General features: G+C 36.5%; 2 protein-coding genes across 2 annotated transcripts; one reads left to right on the top strand and one right to left on the bottom strand.

Moving 5' to 3' along the window:
- Window positions 1-727: 727 nt before the first annotated feature.
- On the top strand, window positions 728-4,464 carry LOC129275675 (uncharacterized). The gene is made up of 2 exons (XM_054912175.2): window positions 728-989; window positions 2,116-4,464. The coding sequence occupies exon 2, from the start codon at window positions 2,119-2,121 to the stop codon at window positions 2,818-2,820; it is 702 nt and encodes a 233-aa protein (XP_054768150.1). The 5' UTR covers window positions 728-989; window positions 2,116-2,118; the 3' UTR covers window positions 2,821-4,464.
- On the bottom strand, window positions 3,982-22,549 carry LOC129276435 (mesenchyme-specific cell surface glycoprotein-like). The gene is made up of 11 exons (XM_054912809.2): window positions 22,168-22,549; window positions 17,214-17,435; window positions 13,643-13,880; window positions 13,309-13,450; window positions 12,655-12,772; window positions 11,579-11,779; window positions 10,678-10,743; window positions 9,384-9,667; window positions 7,885-8,153; window positions 6,542-6,666; window positions 3,982-5,974 (listed from the first exon to the last, which is right to left on the bottom strand). The coding sequence occupies exons 1-11, from the start codon at window positions 22,376-22,378 to the stop codon at window positions 5,874-5,876; spliced, it is 1,977 nt and encodes a 658-aa protein (XP_054768784.2). The 5' UTR covers window positions 22,379-22,549; the 3' UTR covers window positions 3,982-5,873.
- Between the last annotated feature and the right edge of the window lie 1,480 nt (window positions 22,550-24,029).

The following is a 24,029-nucleotide window of genomic DNA, read 5'->3' as shown; positions in this document are numbered from 1 at the left end:
TATTCGTTAGGGCATTCGCTGAGGGTAGTCATGTTATAAGGTGTGTGTGTGTGGGTGAGTGGGTTAGTGGAGATGCCATGGCCGAGTGGTCTAAGGCGCCTGACTATACATTGAAAGTCCGGGGAAAGTCCGATTCCCGGCCGCGGCACCTATTCCCGTGAGCAAGGCATTTCATCGACAATGCTCTTTTTATCCAGCATTCAAATAAATGGAAATGATGTGTAATTAGGTTTTTGCAAACATATCTCAATTTGATATGATGATTTACGTCTAGGATTTAACCTAACCTTTAACCTCACCATACGATAGAAGTGACCAGGGCTCGAACCCCAAACCTCTGAACCAACTTTCCCCATGAAGACACAACATCCAATAGCCATTCACTGTGATGTTGTCATAGAGGGCGCTTGTCTTTATAGAGTCCTGCAAACGCGTTGATTTGGAAATTGAAATATTACCTCGACAAATCGAACCCTCTATTTACATCTTAACGCGCTTAAAAAATATTGAGAGGTGAAATCCTCCTGACTATTGTCTAGTAGGAGGTATATCTTCGACATACTTCCTATTCTATGGTTCACGGTTCGTAGCCTCACCAAGTATTTTAAGATCCCTAATCCATCTAAACCTTAGCGACCGCTATTATTGCATATTGATTGCCCCGTGCTGCCCCCTTCAGAAAACAAAACGTCGATAAGGAGGGGGAGAAGTTAGCCGTGTTAAAGTCTTTGTTGTTCGTCTGAGTTGCAGGCGTGCAGCGTCATTCTGTGTTAGTTTTACATCAATCGATATAATCGATGATAGGGAATGTTAGTATAGCAGTGACCAACATAACGGTGTGCCGAACAACATAATATATTGTACCTGATACTGATATACCAGTTTCCACCAAGACCCCTTCTGATTCTTACTAGTTTGGGAACCCTCGACGTGAAAATAGAGCCAGTGAAATGACGTGAAATCTTGAATCCGAAGGACAACATAATTAGGTGAGGAGCAAGACTGACAATATACCTTTGTTATTTGATTTCAAAGAAAATAATTCTCGTGAGCATGATCATAACTTCCGTTTTACGATTCTCAGTAGCGGAGATTACGAAATTTATCGGTATTATTTCTGGATTTTTAAAATAATTTTTTTTACCTTGTAGCCAATGCCGTTGATATCAATGATGATGTACCCATAATTTTCCAAAATAACCAAATATCTCAAAATAAAACAAATGAGAATCGTATTAAAACATGTGCAATATATGACTTTGTCGAATCAGGGGATTTTACAATTTAGAATCCTCAGCTTGAGTGTAACGATGAGAGTTAAACCTTTTACATATTCCTAACCATATTCATTAATTATTTTGTTCCATGAGAACGAATTACGCTTATGAAGATTTAAAAGCCACATATAGTTACGAAATGCTAAAAAAATAATGATACTTAAAAATGAACAATGTATGTTATATTTGATCTCACAATGCGTTTGTTCTATATACACCTATAAGTACGGAGCTATTTTTTTATCAATACAATATATGTAATAGGGATAAGTATGCCAAAAGTGCTAAAAGTTAGGAAATTGCTGCACGTTGCATGCCCATTTTATTATTTTAAAATGTTACGATATCTGTTAACCAGAATCAAGTTTCAAGATTTGATATAATTATATTTGAAACCATTTCTGCAGCCATAGCCCTAATACTCTTTGAATATCCCGGAAAGCAATATTATATTTTAAAAAGGTATATCATGTGCGAAATATAGTTTTTAAGTGAATTCATCATTTCTTTTTTTTTTTTCTTAAGGCTGTTAAAAATCGAACTACAGAAGGTGGATATGTGATTTTATGGCAGCTGTAACTATTCCAAATAAATAATCAAAATTAAATTCAGCCTTAAAACATTTTCCTACTCCGGGCTCCAGCTACAGTAGTCTGTTTTTTTTTTGGGGGGGGAATTCCATACCTGTTCAAGCAAAAATTTACTCAAATGTTCCCTGTGTTTGGATATTAATGAATTCATCCTTTATTAACTGTGTCATGTATTTTGTATATTATTTGGTTGTCATTGTGCAGTGAGTGACTATGATTGCTGTATTTCTTTTTTATTTGTATTGCAGACGATGGCTGGCGCTAAAGGGTTTGGTAGCGACTTCGCTAGCGGCCATGATCGATGGCTTGCTCTGCAACAGGTAAGCCAGAAGATACTGAGTCGAGCTGGTACTCTCAACACCATGGAAGATCGTGAGCTTGAACGGGTCACAAGACAGTTAAAATTCAAAGAGAACCTAAAACAATCTCAGTACGACATAACGGAGAAACAACTGAAATCAAACTTAAAAGATCACTTTCTCTACAACACCGCTTTACAAGAAAGCGTCCGCGCAAAGAACAAATCTCGGAAACGCCAAGCATTCTTACCTAGTATTCCGCCAACCGCAGAGATGAGGCCGTTTGGACGTTACAGCGGTCGAACCCATTCCAGAATGACGTCAGCCATGAATCGTCTTGATCATAAGTTCTCGCATAAGGAAGAGGAAAAAACGGCCAAGTTGGTCGTCGAGTGTCGGACAGAGAGTGATGTCAATATCAACAGGAGTCTGACCACTGAACAGATTCTGACTGCTAAAGACATGCCACTTTCGGAGAGACTCACTTTTGAAAGCGTGACCAGGTTTAGAGAACTGATTGGAAAAGCTAAAGCACAAGCGGTCTTGGACAGACTACGGAAGCGAATAGCAGAAAGGAAGGAGAGGGAGAAAGGAATGAAAGTTCTCAAAAAATCGAAGGGTCTGTTTCAAACGGAGACAACACATTTCACTTAGAATATAGCGTTTGATATCTTAAAAGTTTAAAGCCCCGCTGCACTTCATGTTCCATATCTACAGCACAATAAGAAAGAATCAGATTGAATAGCTGGAAAGGGTATTGTTTTCTAACTGTGTGACATACATGAAGGAATCTCACATCGAACTAAAATTCGTAACATGCATTTTGACCATTAGGTACTAGGTGACCATTTGACTGCCGTTCTAATTGCAGTCGTAACGTTTGGAATGTAGACTGAATATGAATAGCCAGAAGAATGTTTCATAACTATTTTTGTCTGACAGTTGTCAGATCTGACGACTTTCCTTGATTTTGATTGGTTCAGAAGCACTGTTACTATGGGAACTGTCGGATAAAACAGGACTTTTCTGAAACGCTCCCCCGAATTCCAAAAACACTAATAGTGAACATTGAACCGATACACAGATGCGTTTAACATTCCTGTCTTTGCATGGGTTTTGAAAAGTGTATGGTATTGAAAATGTAAAACTTACATAAATAATCGAAATTTTCATTAAAAATATGCAGTGAACAAATACTTGTATGATGATATAGGCCTGCAGTGTAAAACGCATGATGATGTGTCTTCAAGCTACATCTTTTGTTTTTATATTTACTTCCTGTCGCATCTTACCAGCATTATTCTATATATAGTACTGCTAGTTTTGTTTTAGTTTGTCTATGATGTAAAAGTCATTTATAGAATGGCAACCATGCATAAGCAATTACTGACGCATGGCCAGCCAGGCATCCGGTAAATTTGTCATGCGTTGATAATTACTTATGCATGGTAAATTTACCATGCGTTGATAATTACTTATGCATGGTAAATTTAGCGGATGCATGGCTAGCCATGCGTCGGTTAAAAAAAAAGACTTTCGCCAAAAAAAAGGTCACCATTCTATAAAACAAATAATACACAGGACTATTAAGCATGCGGTAAATATGGAAACTAGTATAAACCCAATCGGCTGCGTCTCGTGGTTTTTAACAGTCCCATAGTTACCTCATGCCCACAAAACCTACTGATGCACTCACATCTGTGCATTATTTGTATAATATCGTATGCTTTCTGATAAAACCTTGAATACCATTTTTTTTAAATAAATTTGAGGCTTTCAATTCGCAAAAAAATCAAATACAATGAAGCGGTGGTATAATAAAAGGAAAGCATGATCTTTAATACAAACATATATTCAAATCACAAGTTAAACATCCAATCATTAAATGTGTGCAATATGCAAATCATTGACAATATAAACATTATTTCTATATATATGTAAATACAGTAAGGCACTAATGGTGGTAAAAACACTTAACGTTCTACATTAAGCTCTGTAAGTGCTGTATTTGGCAATCAGAAGTACATTTACTATACGAGTTCCCAAGGTGCTGAATTTAGCACTTTCTTTCTTAGGGTGTGTTTTTAAATGTATATGAGAGTCGTATGCAATGAAATTATACCTGTATAAAGATTCAAAGTTGAGACATATTTATAGTTTTTTATCGATATGCATATGTAAATTGTTGTCTTTACTGTTATTGCACATTTCATGTATTCTGTCCGAAGATTATTTTGAACTGTACAAGAAAATACACATTATATATCATAATTAAAGCATTCCTAATATACAGCTAAACGTGAGACCTATTTATTTAATGTGATGACATTGAAGTATAACGTTGTAAGAAATTATGATGCATGTACCGCAATTGATATCCCCCTCCCCCAATCAAGCGCGGGTTACGTAATACCGTAATTCCAGAATACGAAATTCTAGAACATTTGGGTTTGGGATGCACAGCGCGAGTAATGCTTGCTCTCCAGTATAAGTATTGGAAATAAACACATAACAAACAATCCTGTTATAGAAAATTATTTTTCATGCAAGATTCCAATGTACTGTACGAGACGATGATCATAAGGGCGGGAGAGAGATGTATTGACAATGAAAAAAAAAACATTAGTAAGACTAATAACAAATATAGCCATAGAGATATTGAAAAATATGAATAACTCTATCGCAAAGTACGATGAAATGACCATTAAAAATCCAATGGAATATACTTTACACAATAATGAAACACAACTGCAACAGCTAAAATGATTCATTTGATTCAACATTACCATTACTCAATTGAATGAAACATAAAATCAGCAACAATTTTAATTTTTCCCAACAATATTATATACACTAAATGCTACCGAAAGGCTTATATACACATAGATATTGCTGTAAATGCTTGATATAAAAACAATTCAAGATCACGATTCAATAATTTCTGGAATTATTTTCAATGACACTGAACAAATTTTGCTCATAAAATTTAGTGAAAAAATTATTCAAAATGCCTGAAATCCAAATTCGTTTTACATTCTTAATTGGTGCATACATTGTATGCGGGTATGCCAGGATCCGATGACCGGGATAATGATATATATGTAAAGCGCTTAGAGACGTCATTCGCTATATAAAAGCGGATTAATATTATTGTTCTCTTATTTTTATTTTATTGGATCTACTAACGTGTGGTAAATTGAATAGATATATGTAACTATTGTGTAAACGAAGTTCGATACTAAAAGAAGTGCAGATTATATATGAAAAACACTCTTATGTATATTTTTAAGAGCTCTGAACCAGGGTTTAGAATCGAAATTTAATAAAGCATTTTCGCAATCACTATGCAGACGCTTTCTATAACGCAGAGAATCTTGCACCAAAAGCCATTCATGACAGAGCAGTCTTTGTCGAAAATCGGTGAATCAAAACAGCAGTGTCGTCCTGGACTTTGGTCAATCGACATATTTGCAGTTTTTCGTCCGGTCCGAATTTGAAGACGATGTGCTACTCCGGTACACCAACTTTCGACAATGACCTTTTATCTCTCCATTGTGATTTGATTTCAATAGATTCTCAACGTTCCAGAAAGCGTCTGCAAAGTGGATGCGAAAATACGCTATTGGACGATGCGATTGCAGGTGGATACAAGCAGAGTCACGTGATCAGTAGAGTCTGACCAGTCTCGGAGAAGACTTGGTTGACGTTTAGTGACGTTGTGTGACGTAGAAGAGAGTCAAGATGGAAACCAACAAGGAAAGTGCCAAAGAGGGCGCTATACATCTAGCATCACCATGAAGGGCCGTTCCTGTATTTTATGAAAAGAGAGGAGAGAATACTCTAGCCATTTACGTTTATTTGGTAAATCACATTTTCGATAATACAAAAGAATAATAATTATGACAATAGCCCAGATTACCTGCTCTAATCAAACATGATCTAACATAAAATAGATACAGACGACGGATAATATGCAAGAACATAAAACAAGAGAAATGCACATACTAATTTAAGATATTTCTACTATTGCTGGATCCGAAAAAAACTCAATCTGCCATTGTGGTCATATTATAAATGCATTTCACTTTTTAAAACATCGTACAAAGAGACAAGCTCATGTCGATATGACATTAATTTTCAACTGAAACATCTTTTGGGTAAAATTTTTTGTTCCGTGTTTTTCTAAAATTATTGTGTAACTCTTGAGAATTATTTTACATCAATCTATCTAGTCATGAATGACACCCATAAACGACAAAAAAATAAAAATATTAATAATACCAATAACAATAATAATAATGTTAATAATAATAATAATAAGCCCAATAATACAAAGTAACAAAAATAGAATAATAAAAGAACAAAAATCACTTACTCTGTTGCCTGAGTAGCTGATTTCTTGGAAAGTCGGTTAATCTGTAGAGATTGACAGTCCCACTCACTCGACTAGTTACCAACACCATAGGAACACGACCCGGTGTCTTTTCAGGAGGGATAAACCTGTATTTAGCATCACAAAAATTCAGTTCAGGTGTTTCATAAAGCTGTTTGTCCGTTACAAATAACTTCACGCACGACTGTAGATCCTGTCTCATGCTACATGGTACATGTATATCCCTATGTAGCTGTCTTAGCTCATAAGAACATGTTCCAGTCGTTCGTAAAAAGCATGCGTTAGTTTACGAACAGCTTTATGAAACACCCACCAGTTATACAAAACATAAAGGGTTTTCTTTGAAAACAATCATGAAATTATTTAGAAAGATAGAACATGTTGATAAAAGCAAAGGTTCAGCGCTGCACATTTTAAGGTGCAGCCGAATGTCACACTGGGCGTGCCTTAATAAGGTGCAACTTTGGACCTCTCTTAGTCTTAATAGGTGCAACATTACATTTTTCATGTCTTGAAACTCACTTTGTGAAAATTTGCATCTTTCAATTCTTGAAGCCCCTTTATTGGTGAAACTTTGCACGTTTTGTCTTGAAACACCTTTATTGGTGAAACTATGCCCTTTTTGTCTTGAAACACGTTTATTGGTGGAAGTATGCACCTTTCTGTCTTGAAGCTGGTGCTGGGATGAACCTTATATTACCAGGTATTGAGGTGTCAATGATATCATCTGAATTATTTGTGTAAATTTTCATCAGGTATTGGATCTAGCGAAAAGAATTTGTGCCATCGGCTTGACGAAGTGGAGAGATGAAATATCTTGCCAAGTCGACTAAACAGCCTTAATATTATGTTGACATGGCCATATACGTTCTCTTGACAAGCTGACTTAAAAAAGTTGGAATGCGACTTGAAGAGATGCACAAAATAACCCATCTCGCCAAATTGGCCAATAACAAGTTGAATGTCGACTTGGTGAGGTACAACACCTCGCAAAGTCTACCTATATACAAGTTGTTTGTCAACAGAAGTAGACTTATGAATTATTGTATGTTAACATGGCGAGATACGAGGTGTATTTATCAAGCCATGCCAACATATAACTTTTTTTATTACTCAACTTGCCAAGACGCTATCTCTGCATGTTGACACATAACTTTTGTAAGTCAACTTGGCAATATATCGTATCTTGCACTGCTGATGTAATATCGATACAATGTCGACATGGCAAGATAAAATAAGACGCCATTTCGTCAAGCCGATGGCACCAATAGAGCTCCTGCACCGTCATGCCCGAATGGTTGCAGAAATGCAGTTATGAATCTTACACGATAGAATCTGGGTCCAGGTTCCCTATACCATTGCTTCCAAGCCCGAATCGGACGTCTTGACGGTAGAGCTGGTTGTATGTCTTGGGAGGCCTGGCGTTTCCCTTGATATCCCCATCCCGGAAGACTGACTCAAATACCGGAAGCGTAAAGTTGTTGAACATGTCAACGGTGAATATAGCGAGGGCGTTAGCACCTTTTATACCCACGATGATGACCTTGTGGGTCACGTTAAATTGACCGACTGCGAGTGACTGGCACTCCGCTCCCTGCATCAAAGAAAAAACATCAGTTTTGGTAAGGATCATAAGATTAATTGTAATAGAATGATAATTAATAAGTGTTTGCATGTATATTTACAGGAAAATTATCTGGCGAATAATTTTGGTACAAGAATTACCTGAGTGTAAATTTTCTGTTTGCAGATAACTTTCTTAGCTCCCCCAAGCTGTGATTGATATACTAGTACGTGTTTATTCGTGGTATTTACGTTCGACCTACACACTCCTTAGCCAGGACTGCTTTAAACATATTTATTCCATTTTCATTCCATGTATAAATCCAAAATATAGAAAAATCGGTTACCTTTATCTATATGGTCCAGTTTATGATTAAATGTTAATGTATTTGAAATTGATATTTCGTAAGTACATTCAATTCAATTGCCTGCCATTTGTTTCTACAGTGTAATGATTTTTTTAACTTTTTTTTGCAATCTTTATATTTCGGAGCTGTCATATTTCAACAGAATGCTGTTCAAGCAGCTCGTATGGGAATGGGAAATATATACATTCTGACTCCAAATTTCATGAGGCTATATTTTGAAAGGGGGATGGAGCCACAACGTAGATATTCCGCATATTCTACGTCAAAAAAGCACGATGTAAGGATATTATTGTTAAAAAAACCGAAGGAGTAAGTGAGGTAGATATCTCGCAGACAAACTGACCAATAATCATAATAATCATAATAACATGACATTATTACTCTTCTCCATTCTCATACGTCGATTCCATTCAATTTAATTTATTTACACTCTCAATAAAAACATGAAAAACATACATAAGGTACATAAGTAAAACATTGTGACAACATACAAAAAACATATTTATGAGAATGAGGGCCAACAAAAAAGAGCAGATAGCCTTATTGAGCGTTGACCCAACAACTATAAGACAAAATCAATAAATATTACAAAAAAAAGTTAACATAAATGAAAACATTTACTCACACATACATTCAAATATATAGCGTGGTTATACAAGCAAATTAAGAATACAAACTTAAAAGATGTAATTTGTAATAACGATTGCCTGACAAGAAGGCAGAAGGTCCCATTTTCAAAGTCTGGTTTGACTCGGCCACGACCTCCCGTTCGTGAGGGCGCTCTACCACTGGGCCATCATGCCGACCATACCCACCATACCAATCAGACTACCAAATCGCATACTATAACCTAATGGAAATGATTTGTAACAAGGCCATCAGTATAGAATTACCGTGAACGGGGACCAACTGTCCCATTGTCTGTTGATGGGGCTGTCAGGGACGACCACTCCTTCGTTGATCTCAGGGTTCCCGAAGGGTGGATGGTTGAACGCATTAGGATGCAAGTCCTGGATCCCCTTAGAGATCACATCTCCACTGTCCCACACCAGGTCCAAGCTCCCCATGAGGTTGACATGGAACATTGATATGCCACGCCCACCGAAGAACACGGGTCTGTCGATCACTTCTGGGTTGCCCTGCTGTAGACCGTCGACTGTGCTGATACGTAACTCACCTGTGGGGGTCGTGCACAAAGATTTAAGAGTGATTGAAAATCGCAATTAATGCGTTTGCTTTACGAATTATTATTATTATCAGGGGCCGGGGAAGCGGGGGGGGGGGGGGCTTCGGTCCCTTCACTTTTTTTCCAAAACCGTGTAAAAAAACGTAAAAATTACCATATGATTGTGATTTTTTGATGGTCAGCCCCCCCCCCCCCCCGCTTTGAAAACCGTTCCGCGGCCCCTGATTATCTATCATTGTCATCTGTACTTCGTTTTTTCCCCAAAATAGCCCAAAGCGCTTACAATAAGCATGATAATAAAAGGAAAATGATACATATAAATGAAACCTTCAATTCTAAAACAAAATATATCTGGATTGGAAAATAGAAATGTTTTAAATGGCTTCTTAATGAAGAGGCAGATAATGATTGCCAGAGAGTGAGAGGTTACCCATTCCAATATTTGGAAGCGGGTATGGTGAACATCCTATCTCCTGCCAGTTTCCATGTGATTTTATATGTGAGACGGAGTGGGTCACTGGAGGCTCATACATTCCTACCAGGGGAATATAGTGTCAAACAATATAATAATTGGGGTGCCTGATTATTAAGGGATTTGAAAACTAAAGTATCGGGCATGGTGGCTCAGTGGTAGAGCGTCCACCTCATGAACGGGAGGTCGTGTATTCGATCCTCGGCCGAGTCATACCAAAGACTTATAAAAATGGGACCTTCTGCCTTCTTGCAAGGCGCTCAGCATTTAGACTGGAGAATGGTAATAATAACATATTATGTTATGCAGGGCCCGCTGGTAGAGCAGTCGTATGATTGAAGTGGCTACCCTGGGTAAATAAAACGTTTTATTATTATTATTTATCTAATAAATACATCCATGGGATCACCATTTCTTTTTTCACATTATGTTCGCGCGATAGTTGTTAGTAAAAATCCACTAAAGCAAAAAATCAAAACCAAATATATATTATTCAAAAAGTGTTACAAAGGAAAACAAAGTGTCTTACCGAGCTGGTTAGGCCGGGTCATGGCTCTCCTCACCCCTTGAGGGACGTTCGATGAGAGGAGATAATCTAGAAGAGAGAGATAATCATGGTTCGTAACAGGTTTATGAATGCTAAAGGCAGCCTTCGAACATGTTTATAAGTACGTTTTGAGAAACGGGCATTAAAATCATGGCCTGTTCTGTAACGACTTTAATAGATTATCAACTAAAACCTTAGGACAAATGAAAAAAAAATAGGCAATTTTATTATCGAAGTGAAGAGTGCATATTTTTTTCAAAAGGAACATCGTAAAGTCACCATGTGACTATTTAGACAAGATTGAAAATAAGGTAAGTGCCACTTTGGGATAGGCAAGTTACGTTGGTTATCTATTGAGCATTTTTACGATGAAAGAGAATGATTCAATTTGCCCGAAAATTGAATTTTTAGGAGAGTCAGTGGTCCAAAAATGTTTTCATTCTATCAAGTCATGAGGCATCTACTTCCATCAGACACTTTATTCTGAATTTTAATTTATTATCGGTCCAAATTTGATGTTTGATCAATCTTGTGAATGTTTTAAAAAGAAGGGTGGTGGGAATCTTGCGAATGCTACCATCATTGATTTTGAGTTATTCATTTGTTTATTTGAAGTTGTCTTGGGTATCTGTATTGTAGCAGGATATTCATTCATGCATCTGTCTTTACCTAAGATATTGTTTTTCAGCGTGAAAAAAAAACCATGAGAATTCGTCCGTCACCAAATAGTACCAACCTTATATTAGCCTTGTCCTTACAAACCAACAGCCCCTATTCAAACTTAAGATTCAAAACATCGTAAATAAATTTTCTCAAAATATTAGTTTTTACGTAGTTTGATAAATGGCAAAATATGTTTTGAAAGAAAGTATTAATTACATACCTCCAGCGAGTTCCGCTGCTTCTTCATATTCAATGTATTCATTTTCCACCTCGCAAGATTCGCACACGTAGCTCAATGGGGCGCCCTCATTGGCGGTAATCAGGAACTGGTCACCACCTATCGTCATCGTTTCAATAGCATCCGGTTGGAGCAAGCTCTCTATTGGGTAGCGGCCATAGTGAATCGCTCGTCCACCTTGTCCTAAAAGAGGAAAACAGAAAAGATAAAAAAAACTTTCAGATAAGAACTATGTGATTGTTTCTACCTTGAAACTTACTTATCATCAACCACGTCATAAGAATCGGTGAAGAAGGACGGAGGTTACGCGAACGCCGATGTTTTATCGGATAACCCCACACATTACTCACGATTCACCCTATAATTGATCGTTTAAAATAGAGTACCGAAGTGATGACGTCACAAAAGGCCTCTTTTTGCATTTCAGCGTTTTTTATAACATATTTTGGTAAAGCATGGTGGAATACCTCCACAACCCAAATTTGATGGGAATTGGTCCATGTGGAGCCCCAAGATATCACTTTATGAATACATAACCCCCCCCCCCCATTAAAATCAATGTATTACAGACCTGGTTCATAGCATTTAGAACAAGGCCTGATAATACATTGACTTCAATGGGCTAATTATGTAATCCTGAGGTCATGTCCTGGGGCTAGATGGACCGATTCCCACCAAATTTGGGTTGTCATTGTATTTCATCAGGCTATACCAAAATATAGTGTCAAAAACACTGAAATGCAAAAAAGGAAAAATTGATGACGTCAAACTTCAGTACTCTATTGACAACATTAAAAAAAAAAAGGCTGGACATCAAACCCAACAAGAGATGGAGAGAGGGAGAGAAACATTTCTTTTAAGTTAATGGACCTTGTACATTGACGACATCGCCACGGCCTTCCATGTGTTGTTCATCTGCTGCTGGTGCATCTCTGACTACTCTTTTTACACATATTCCTATATATCCTCTGAGGGAGGGCGCTATAAGATTATGACGTCATATGCATAAGGTCAGTACCAAGTTTGAATTGCCATTTTTTTTTCTAATTCATACTCACTTCTTCCTCCATCTTTTGAGCTGGCATCAATATAATAATTTGTCCAATTCTTGAGTCCCATAGGATGAATGAGCATCGTCATGTTATCATAAAATACTTCAGCAACAGCATTGTTTTCCTTTAGCAAAGATTTAAAGAAAAAAGATGTTATAAAGCCTAATTAATCCAAATCATGAAAACTTTGAGAAATCAAAGAGAAAAACAATGGCACCGCACATACTAAAATTTCATCGATTCGAATTTCTCGGGTGTCTTGCCAATCAAAACCAATTAACGTTTCGATGGTATTTGCTAAATGCCCTGGATTTTAAAACGAGTCGAGCATTCATGTTTTGAGAAAGTGGTGAAGGAGTTTGACGGGAGTGATCTGAAGAACATTATTTTCCTAGATCTTTATATTGCAGTCGATTGGGGCATGTGTCCTCTCGTGCTCCCTTATGTCCCCCCCCCCCCCCTCCTCCCCGCTCTCGGTGGTGACGTCACTGTCTGTTGTAAAAAGCAAACGCTCTAGGGTCAGTAACAGAAAGCAAAACAATAATTGTAGAAGAATATCTTTACGATTAATTGCATTAACCACAATGTACAATCAATCTTAAAAATAGAGCATGTGATTAATCGCTAATGTTCGTTGTACGGGACCCAGACTGGGCTTACCTGAAGGGATACCCACGCGACCGGTTGCCATGGATCCAGCGTAACATATTCAGGTTCTACGCTCATTGAGAAAGTGTGTCGTTCTCCGTCCAACTGGCCTTTGTAAGGGTGTCGAATGAATTGTGCATCCATCATAGGTTTGCTGTAATTAAGTAGAAGTCGTGGCATATTCATCATGATAATGATCATCATCATTATTATTACTTTTATAATCACTATTATCATAATTATTATCATTATTATTTGTATCATTATTATCATTATTATTATTATTATTATTATCATTATTATCAAATAAATGAATATGTCTTTGAAAAAAACCCAAGAAACTTACAGCATAGGGTCATTGAAGAGTCTGAAATCCAAGTGCCTGACATCAGATCCATAGGGCATGGGTGGACACATAGACATTCCTGGGTTCACCATCGTATTGTTGATACGAACAACGCTAATGGTGCCCTCTGGGTTCATGAAGACCTCCTGCTCTACATCCTCAGCCGCTGGACCTTCGTTCGCGATCACGATGGTGTCGCACTTATAGTCGAATTTCAAACTCTTCGGGTTGCTCCCAACTGATGATAAAAGAATAAACGTTAAAACAATAACATTAACAATTTCTCCAAAAAATATTATAGATAAATACCAGTTGTGGCACCGATCTCAAAATGAGTTCGAACATGTGCCAAATAGCTCTGTAAGAAAATGCGTAATTGGTGATAAATGAGCAAAATAAGCACGAAATTCCATCAAATGTCGGGTATTTTTCGAAGCAATAATAATACACTCTCTTATATGCTTTTGTCTGTTAGTGATCATCAGAATTATCAATTTTGAGCTAAGATTTCATGATTTTACAAAGATGAGCTTACATGAATTTACCAGATCTAGATGCATGATAATATTTTGACAATTTACCTTGATTTTAAAGACTTTCTGATGAAATAATTGTTAGCTGCAACGCACTGTCTTGTACCTTTAAGTCATGCTCTACAATACAATCCTTGAAAGATACTCTTCAAATAAACACTATATAATTTTATGCATCCAAATCTTCAAGTAAATTGCTCAAATACTCTCTACTGCACCTGCACCTGCATTGCACCAACTTGATCAACGAAGGAAGATATATATAGGAGGCCGCCATCATTATCAAGCTTAATCGCTTAACAATGGCGGTCTCCTGCATTAATTTGAATTGTTATGCTATTTTTATTTGATATTTATTTGCATTGCTATATAACGAATATTATCTTATTGATTTGTTTTATAATGCATATGTATACTTTTTCTTGTATATGTATATATGCATAATCTCTGACTCTGACGTGAATGCAGAAATAGAATTAGCCAAATAATCAGCAGCTCTCTGAATGAAGGATGTTGATTAAAACTTAAGGTTTCCATCACGTTTACCCTAACCTAAAATTGTTGAAAAATTGTCTTTGAAAGAGTAGAAAATTGGAAGACTAATGTCGTCAAATTTGTTTGGAGGTTGTTAAATGATTCAACCAACTTTCTAATTCTATCCCTTTTAACATGGGTGTGACACTGAATCCTAAAATATGAAAATCTTTTTATTTAGACTTTTCATTTAGTTTTTCTTGAACTAAGAAAATTTGCATGAACATTAAATCTGTGTCTATTCCGTTATTGCATTGGAAAAATGTAGTAAAACATTGTTCACAATATTTTGAATATGATGTTTTGGTCATCATTATAGCGATTCGTAGAGCATGTAGAATTTATAGTTGCAAGATTGGTTTTGGTGCAATTCATTTAAAGTCTCTTTTATCACGTATGTTCTAATCATAACGTCTAGAATTACACTTTTCTATATCAAAAGCAAGCAAACTAACACCCAACTACGTTGATTTTATAGACATTTTCGCTATCCAAATACCCTATATCATTATTATTATTATTATTATTGTTATTATTGTTACCATTATCATTATTACTATTATCATTATTAATATCATATTTATTATCATTATTTTATTATTATTATTATTATTATCATCATCATTATCATTATCATCATCATCATCATTATCATCACCATCATTCTCTAAAATATGTATTGTTAAATTTGGAATGTATCGTTGTACATCAAATACATAAAAAGTTGAGACCCCGTTCTCCGTAAAGTTCACCAATAATCTATTTAAGTGGATCGATGTCTGTGTCCAAGCGATGATCTTATCACCATCACATCTGGGAACAGTCTTCACAAAGAGTTACGACTGATCCAATCAACCACAACTATGGAAAGCCAGCAACGTCAACATCTAAAAAACATGTTTGTTCAAACCATTTTCGAGATATGACGTATATGCATGGATTCATCATTCTCTTAAAGATTCAGTGTGATTCTTTTTTGTTTAAGAATGGAGGCTGAGCAAATTTCCTGTATAAGATTATGACATTGATGGATTTCCATATACTTGAGGTTGATTTGATCAATCATACCTCTTTGTAAGACGGGGCCCTGTTCTATGGTTACCGTGGATGGAGACGAAGAGGGGTCTTCCTGTGAAAGTCTCTGAGCTCTTAGTCAACTTCCTAGGATACGTCAAAATGAATCTGATACAAACTCTGATCCTACATTTTACCGGCTTCATATTAAACGTGTTAAACCTCTATTTGTAAGCGCCTTTGTTTGAGAGTTGATGATGCTTTAGGGGTTTTAAAAATGTCATCTATATTAAATCATTAGAGAGAATTGTTTTCAAGTGTTTAAAACTCCAAATGTGATGTGTAGGTCTACTTTCTGCACTGTATCTGTATGCAATAGCCAGATATAAAGGATATGTAGATTGGATATTCAGATACTTCTAATGTAACAAACTCACGAAACCCATTGCCTGGGAAGTACTGATACATAACAGACCTGTATACATATTAAATAAGTTGATTAACTAGCAAATGATCTCCAAAACTTCAGATAAATTCAATGATCCATGAGTGTGTCAATGTACATTATCAATATGCATTAAATTTTCAGACATTTGTACCCACTGGTCATGAATAATTAAAACTTGGAAAAGATTGTGATACTAGTGTATTAATCAAGATTCCACCATTTTTTCAAACCCTTATTTTTATGTTTACCTCACAGATTACAATGTCCATTTTCGAATTAGTATACATGTAGTTCACTTCCGGAGGCTGATTCTCAATTATGATTTATTGTTATTGTGAAATAAAAATCAAGAGCAATACATGAATTCAAACCAAAACAGACAACTCTGTTTTATCAAATGAAGAAAAAAAAACTTTATGAACAATATTTCATTATCTTCATACAAACGAGATCATCATGGTATTTAATATAATTTGCATGTCGAATAACACTATATTTAATTGTATTGCATTATTTTTACTCGCTCCCTAAAAATAGACCTTGTATAAAACGTCACGTTCATTGAAGCAACGGGGGCAACCAGTTACTATTACTAAAACACTTCTCTCTTGTAAATGGCATGGAGAGGTATTCTGTTATAGGCCATGGGGATACAGTATCTCCATGGTAAGGCAGAAATCTATTGTCATCCCTCCAAGCTAAGTATTTGCTTGACATTTCCCCAAGAATCCTCAAACACGATTTAGAGGAAACTGTTTTATCTCCTAAAATCTCACTTTTCTGCTACAAGGGCAGCGCTAAAGGAAGGGGGGGGGGCATTCCCATATGATTTTGCTAATAAAAAAAGGGGAGAGGAAAAAGATGAAAAAAAAGACGAGTATAAGAAAGAGACAGACCAGGGTCATGTGACCATTTATCAGGACTTTTTTCCACTTGCCAAAAGATGACGTTACCTTTGATCGTCCCCCCCCCCCGCTCGTCCTATTAAATTACCTTCTCGCTGCCCCAAGTTTGGTAGGTACCCCTCAATTAAAACACTCACCAGTTAAATTACATATACTGTCGAAGACTGGGTACTTTCGGAAGATATGAACTGTTCCGGGGTCGAGTGGGTTCAGACCTCGACTTCTTCTCGGTCGACTCGTGAATGCTACAAGGTTGCCACACTCTGCTATATCTATCACTGGATCATTGACGTGGAATGACCGCTCGATCTTCGGTCTGACCACGTCAGTGAAGTTGATAATATGAATAAGATGATGACCTGCAATTAAATGAAAATCAAAATTATCAAACATGATTAGTCACACCTGATTTGTTATGATACCTTAAATCAACCATAAATTTGTAATGATAAGACCTACAACATACAGTACAATGAAGCTGAAAGGTGACGATAAAACACTGCACATTATCATATAAGATCGATATTCCATATACCATGTATAGCATTTGATACAGTGAAAATCAATAGATTATCCTATATTATATTATTATTATCTCATTTAGGTAAGGTATTGTTTAAAGGCAGGGTATTCGACAAAAATTTGGCATTAATTAACGCTTCACTTAAAAGAAAAAAAATGCACGTTCTTAACTGAATACCACCCGTCTGATGTAATGCAGTTATCAAAGAACATGCATTTAATATGTTTTTCATAGCTTTTCAAAATTTGCTTAAGGGGCTCTCACATAAAGCGAGTCCCCTATAGGTCCTGAGAAATGCTTTTAAAAAAATGTGACGTACTCAAGTTTGACTTGGCCAGAAGGGTGATCTCTCTCTCTCCTACACACAGACACATATATATACACACACACACTCACCCTCTCACGCACCCCACTCACCCTCAAATACACAAACGTGGACGTATACCGACGCCAAAATATTATAGGAGATATGCTGGGAAGAACAAAGTGTCACACAGTGTGATCACAGTGTGTTCACATACAGTGGACTGTGTGAAAATATTATTCACGCTGTTAAGATGCTCAAATTCAACAGTGTGGAGGTGATTTTACATTTATTTCTACACTGTGAACACACTGTGGCACTGGGGACACTGTGTTCTTTCAAGTCGACCCTTTCACCAACAATTACTGGCTTAATTCTTCCCGTCATATCCAATTTAGTTTGAAATCCCATAACAACTCCATTAAACCAGTTTAAGCCAGACAGGATATAATTAAGCATTTTGTTCAATAAGGGATTCAAATTAAGTGATTCCCGATTTGAAAAAGACAAAACGATATCACCTTAAAAACTGCTACATAAACAAGTATAGATAATGAATAATAGTCCAATTTTAGAATGAAATGATTCTGAATACATTGCCAGTCTTGATAGTTTATATATAATTCCTGGATACGTAAGCATTTTGTGACATGAATTGACAATTGATGTATCATGTAAATATATACCTTTTGAAACAAAGTTCAAAGATAATTTTTGAAGTTTTGTTTAAAAAAAGGAGAAGAAAAAAAGAATTGGATGACAGGTTGCTGACAGTTATAGATAATTGGAAGTGTGCTCTAATTTGGAGTTGTTGGATAGATGTAAAGGGCAAAGCGGGTAGATTGCTTATTCTTACGGGCATACGCCATAATGGTACATAAGTTGCTCAGAACTGGATGCCTTCAAACTATAGTAAAAGATTAGATCTTGAATAGTAGTTTTATGCTATTTATACCCTTTTGACCCTTAAGCCTCCGTTTTCTTTTTATCATTAACGTCGTTTTTAATCCATGGAATTATAGGAAACTTCATGGTTAAACTGGATGTCCTTAATGGCCGACTTCCAAACTCCGGGTATGGATTTCTAAAAATAATAATATTTGGCAAAAAGATTTAGTTGGTGTCGTATTTCATTCTAATAAAACATAGTAGTCACATTTTAAGGGAATGAAAAGAAAAAAAATGCCCTTTTCATGGATGGTGCGATACTACAAAATGTAAGACTGGTTACAATCATGTAAAATGAATTATAAAGAGATTCACATTAAACGATGTTTTAAAAGGTTTATGTTTCCATCGGAACCTTTTCGTTGATTCCAAATTTGCTATTACTATATGCCTACTTTATAATTATCTTTTGAAAAATGGAAAAAATATAAATTTGGCAACTTTAGGCGAGAAAAAGGAAATAAAGAAATGATGACGAATCACATTTTTGTTATTTAAGAAATTTATCTCAACCACCATTTAGACAGGGTTAAATTTCGCAATACTTTGACCATGAAAAGATCAATGCTGGCTGGGATTATGAAAGTGGTTTGCCGCATTGTATTGTTTTCAGTAAAGTACATGCGACTTTGTGTCATCTCTTATCATGTCTTACGAGATATCTTAAAAACGCGTAGAGAGGATTAAGGGCTACACGTATATGAAAGTAGAATGGTATTTTTTTTCATTATCTCGTCATCACTCCAAGTAACATTAACATGTAAGTTTGATTGGACCAAGGAGGTTTGAAGAGGACCGTGCTCAAATGGCGTTTATCTGGTAAAGAACAGAATCTCCTTCCTCGCATTACATTACAAGATCCATGTTCAAACTGTCTTATTTTGATATAATCCGTTATTGAGGGTTTCCTTCACGATGTGAACACGGCCCCATCGTGGAGTTATACATCGCGATATTGATGTTGATGATGCAGAAAAAATTGCGGAAGAAGGTAATCTCAAAGACTTGAACATTCATGGATCTCCGCACCTACCAAGAGATCATGCAAGGACTAGTTGGATGTTTTATTCGACAAAGTTTCTTTTATTCGACAATTACCATACTTTAAGGCCACCGTACACCTTACGACTGTTCGCGATCCGATTTTGGAACAAATCGCATTTTGCTCATTTTCTGAAAATGTGAATGGAACAAATCATTTTATTTGAGGTTAAAATTAATTGAAAGTATACTAATATAACAATTTTGAAAGATTGCAAGCCTTTATTTTGGAGTAGAGGCCAAATTAGTTTCAAGTCATAGCCAACCGTACGACTGCTATGACGTCATTACGACTAGATATTAAATTCGCTTTTATTCTAAGAAGGATGATAACATAGTCACAGATTTGAAACTAGGTATTCGTACGATGATTTAGAACATTACACAGTAAGATATTCCAAGTCCCAATATTAGCATCATATTCTACTACAGTTTATTCTGAAATCGGGTCGCAGACCAGTCGTAAGGTGTGCGGTCGCCTTTATACACTGCAAAAACTCAGGTGTTGATTTAACACCAGCCCAGAATCATTATGTCCACACCAGAGAAGTATTGAAACAACACCAGTTTGGAATCAAACCGATGCTGTTTCAATACTAATTAGTGTTGTATACACAATTATCTGGTGTAAGACCAACACAAAAACTGGTGTTGTTTAACACTTCTCTGGTGTGGACATATATAGATTCCGGGCTGGTGTTAAATCAACACCAGAGTTTTTGCAGTGTACTAAGGATACTTGTGCCGCTCAGCCAATCATAACCAAGGAAAGTTATCAGACCCGACAGCTTGTCGGATGACAAATGTTGACGAAACGTACCCCCAGAGATTCGCATACGAAAAGGCCACAATCCGTGTTCACGATGGGCGGTTCATGATGGTCAAAGAACTACAATAAGAACCATAGTGAAATAAGCCAATATCTTCCTCCCATCGACAGTTCCCCATATACAATAAATCTGGACACAATTCTTTATTTATAGTTTCATCAAATATACCGTTAAAGCGTACTAGCTATTTCACACTACTTTTCATAATAAAGAAATGCCTGGCCATCAAGATAGATATTATTCAAGAAGTAATAACTATTTGCCCTCATCAGTTCCTGTGATGCGATTCTCAGTATCACTGATTTTTATGATTATTTTCTGAAGAGGTATGGATTTTAGTTTCTTTTTATTTTCCTGCTCGTCTTTGGAATTGAAACGGGAGACTAGTTATTCGAATGTGGGTCAGTAAAGGCCTAGCCTGTAACTTGGGATCTATTACTTACTATGACGTCATAAGATTGGTCATCATTACGATGACCATCATCATGACGTCATTCTTAATAGAAAAGGCTTAATAGCTCAAGGTCGTCAGTTGAAATGTATGAACCACCCTGTTCCGCCCGAGTTTTAGTTAAACCTACCCTTCCTATCGCATTTTTGTATTTCAACCCCGATGAGAATTGTCATGATTGTGGGGATCATTTTAGTACTTGTTGGTTTGGATTTCCGCGATGCAACCGGGCAGGTTAATGCTGACGCATGTCCCCGATAGTTGGAGTCATCAAGCCACATTACAAAATCTATTATTGGGGAGGTTCTAACATGGATGATATCTGCTTAAAGGCATACGTTAACATTACAAAGGTCTTTTAAAGATACTGAACTCCTTGTTGTATTTAATATTGTTCATAATTATGGATGATAAAACACCTAGGAGGACACAAAGAATGAGAAATCAAATTCGTGTAGACACCTTAAGATTATCTGTGTTGGAAAAATCATCATTTACTAAATCTCTTGGGGAGATTAATATAACACATGATAGGTCATTGGAGGAAATAAAGATGTTGTTTCCGGCCACTTTATATTTCACTATTTTTTAAAGCACTAAATAATGATTTTCCGGTGCGATTTTTTGTGTGTGCTTCGTTTTATATAACATATCACAGGCACAGGTGAATAGTGGGACCTTTGAGTTCAGATTCTTTAAAGTCGAACCAATGCTAGCCTATGGATTTGACATGTTCAAGGTTAAATAATAGTTAGAGTACAGGAATTGGATTAGCTTTGAATACATTTTTGAATAGATCAAATAGTTAGCAGTTTGGTAGGTGTGATATATTTCATAAGGACTGCATAACAGATATATACATGTCTATTTGTATTGACCTAAATATAAATGCACTGATCACTATCACTCATACTGCAGTATGCCATTAATATCCTCATATGAATATTTGTAATTAATGAATATTGAATTATGTAAATCAATTGCGATCTCTCACCTGCTGTGTATGCGACCATGTTGTCAACGTCAAAGGCAGATTTCTCTGCGGCACCTCTGTTGAGGCCATACAGGTTCTCAGTCCTACCCCCTCTCGGTACAATATTCCAGGGGATCTTCAGGTTCGAGACAGGTATCATGGAGAGCACCGAGAACGAGACATCGATACAAGCGGCCATGAAAAGGCCAATTAAGAATGATTTTACCGCCATGCTTGATGCACTTCGCCACCTCCTGCGGGTACTGACGAGAGAACGGGATGGAGCCGTAGAGGCGTGATGATGTTGACGGATGCTTGCGCCTGAGTGAAAGTTTGGGTGATGCTCGCAGACTAAAGCAGCTACCAACTATCTACGTTCGCAATCGACACTCTATGCCCGAGTGATACCTCACCACTTGCCCCCCTCAATGCTTCTTGGCTTGCCGACCAAGCGGAAGGTCTCCGATGACTCCCCTGTTGACTGAACCAATATAAATTGAACCCATCCGTTTATTTATATTATCAGACTCAAAACATCGATGTTTGAATATATTGGCAAGAGTGATAATGCCACCGGACATTGACAGTTGCTGAATTGTTTTTAGAACTTGTTATTAACGTAATTGGGCATGTAATAGCCATACACAAAGACACTTAAAAAGCCCGGAAATATCCCTTTCAACCTTGTATTTAGGGTGCCTGACGTTTTCGTGATGTCATATTTATCGAACTTACAATAAAAAAAGTTTAGAGATCCCCTTTCTGCCTGAATTAAGCTTGCGATCGACTTTCACAATTTTGGGAATTCCGTCTTTATATATACATTACAGTTTCCAAGATTTATCTTCCCATTTCGGCAAAGGCACTTTTACCTTACTGTAAAACTGGGTTCTAATTTAAAGGGTCAGATTACAGAACAAATGGACACTAGATAGTCAAAGCAAGGTAGGTTTTCCTGCTTGAAAAGGGAGTTACTGATTTGTTGAATGAGATTCACATTAGAAGGCAAAATACACTAGGGTGTGATGTAGAAATAAAATACTGTAAGAAGAGGCACTGCAACAAATTGTCATACTTATAAACATTAAAATGAGGCAATTGTCATCCGTAAAAAGTGTCCCTATGGATGAGTTTTAAAATGTGGGGAAACAATGCCTTTGTCTTTCTACCGCTACCATAGCTACAGGTTAGTCTACATGTACTCATACTACTTCCACCACTTCTTTTATTCGTAACCACACACAATGCAAAAATATGATATGCCGTTAAAATTCAATTCAATTCAATTTATATTTCATTCTTCAATATGATACAAATAAATACAAGATAAATTAATTCAATTTAAATAAAAGCATGAACAAAATTTAACATTGAATAAATTATATACATATTCATTATCGGGCTAAAAAACTTCAAGGTAAAAGCCAAGGCGTAAGAAAATACAAGGCCAATTAAGGCATTGAAGAAAAAAAATATCTTAAGCCGCCTTAATTCAAAGGCTGAGCATCATTGCAATACAACTCTGAACATGCTTAAATAAAGTTGATGAATGCTGACCTATTGATGATCTGTTCTGAGGGAACAAAGAGAAAAGAGGGAGATAGAGGGAACTAATTAGAAGGGGGGTGAGATAAATGCTACTACAATTATGAAACGATAGAAATAGGTCAGCATTGCGGGTGGTCACTTATCTATATTCTTCCTGTGTAGATCAAGATAAGCTGACGTGATTCTCAATATTGAACATATTTGGTCATTATTTGTTAGCGGTTATTATATGGTAATACCGAATTTCCATATTTTTATGGAATGAAGCCAGATGACCTCCTGCACTCTACGAAAGAAGGTACATGGTGCAGACTATTATCTACTCAAACATAATA

Source organism: Lytechinus pictus, chromosome 14, assembly GCF_037042905.1.
Source record: "Lytechinus pictus isolate F3 Inbred chromosome 14, Lp3.0, whole genome shotgun sequence".
NCBI lineage: Eukaryota > Metazoa > Echinodermata > Echinoidea > Temnopleuroida > Toxopneustidae > Lytechinus > Lytechinus pictus.
Note: the sequence above shows the minus strand (reverse complement) of the source record. Positions and strands in the feature narration are given on the sequence as shown.